The sequence below is a fragment of the Diabrotica undecimpunctata genome, chromosome 1 (genome assembly GCF_040954645.1).
Source record: "Diabrotica undecimpunctata isolate CICGRU chromosome 1, icDiaUnde3, whole genome shotgun sequence".
Lineage (NCBI taxonomy): Eukaryota > Metazoa > Arthropoda > Insecta > Coleoptera > Chrysomelidae > Diabrotica > Diabrotica undecimpunctata.
The window spans coordinates 156,727,798-156,729,373 of NC_092803.1; the positions used below are offsets into that span (position 1 = coordinate 156,727,798).

A 1,576-nucleotide genomic window follows, 5' to 3' on the forward strand; every position below is an offset into this window, starting at 1 on the left:
CGTCGCAGGCCGTAGAAAAAAATGTAGACGACATGATTTTCAATAAAAATGTTCATTAGCACTTTTTGTGTAGAATAAATTATTCTCTCAGATACAATGCTTGATGTGACCGGCGATTTTCAAGTGACCGGCACGGGAAATAATTTTTAAATAAAATTTGTATTAACTTATGCATGCAAGCGATTTTTTTTATTGATTTATTTAATGTCGTCCGAACCACTGAGGTTATAGACGACAACAAAGAGGTTATAGAGCAAAGAAAGGTAAATATTATTTACATACTAAAATGGAAGAAGATTGATATATGTAATTTGTGATACAGACTAGATTTTAATTTAAATATCTTTTATGCCTATAGCCGTTAAAAACTTTATAATATTGTTTAGATAATTGTTGTCTCTAAGAAGCTCGCCTATGTCGCTGGGAAGGTTGAGTTTACTTCTCGTTTCCTGGAAAATTTGACATTCGGTTAAAATATGTTTTACTGTACTGTTGGTTTGACACTGGTTACAGTATGGAGGATTGTCTCTTGTAATTCGGTAAAGATGTGTATGGCGGGTGTGACCAAGTCGAAGTCGAGAAAAGATGACTTGTTTTTTTTCTAGGTAACACAAAGGCTTGTTTTTGTAAAGCATTGTCTTTAATTTGCCTTAGTTTTTCGGAACACTACGACCATTTGTTTTGCCACGCACAAGTAACTACGTTTTTTAAGCACAATTTAAGATCACTTGGTACTATTTTATTTAATTGCACTTGACCATCACTTGTCGCTGCTTCGTGAGCTAGACGGTCCACAACCTCGTTACCGTGTATTCCGATATGAGATGGAACCCATATTAATACCACGTGTTTGTTTTCCTTTGCATCATTTTGAAGGTCTTTGTAAATGTCTTTATGAATAGGGTTGCTGGAGTATATGTTTTGGATGTCACAAAGAGCATTCTTTGAGTCTGTTTTGATTGTGTAATTTCTCTGGTTCGTTTTGTTAATGAATTTTACAGCTTCAAGGATTGCGTATAGTTCTGCTTTGGAGATAGTCCAGTTGTTATGCAACTTAAATTTAGCATTATGAGTATTACAGGAAATGGCTGCGCCGACTCCGTCCGTTGTTTTTGATACATCTGTGAAGATCTGTCGGTAGTCGCTAAATCTATCCATAATATCTTTGAAGTGGTTTATTAATAAGGCTGGTGGGGATTCATGTTTATTAAATTTTGATAGATCAGTGATTACTGGTGGTTTATTTACAGTTTATGGAGGAGGAGGGTTTTTGGAAGGGTGGTATATTGTCGGAAATATTATACTATATTTATGAAGTAATCGGTTAATTCGTTCATAGAAAGGCGGAATACATTGAGTATGAGATGAGAAGTAGTGGCTAAAACGATTGCTATGAACGTTGTGGTAGACTGGGTTATCTAGAGAAAATAGAACTTTACAAGCAAATGGCAAACTTAAAAAATCTCTTCTAAATTCTAAAGGGGTTTGCCCTGACTCACTGCATATACTTAGTATGGGGCTTGTTCGAAAGGCACCCAAAGCGACTCGCAGTCCCGTATTTTGAATTACATCTAGT

General features: G+C 35.6%; 1 protein-coding gene across 1 annotated transcript; it reads right to left on the reverse strand.

The window, feature by feature from the left end:
* Nucleotides 1-666: 666 nt before the first annotated feature.
* On the reverse strand, nt 667-1,158 carry LOC140436035 (uncharacterized). Its single transcript, XM_072524749.1, has one exon. It carries the CDS (start codon nt 1,156-1,158, stop codon nt 667-669), a length of 492 nt encoding a protein of 163 aa, XP_072380850.1.
* Between the last annotated feature and the right edge of the window lie 418 nt (nt 1,159-1,576).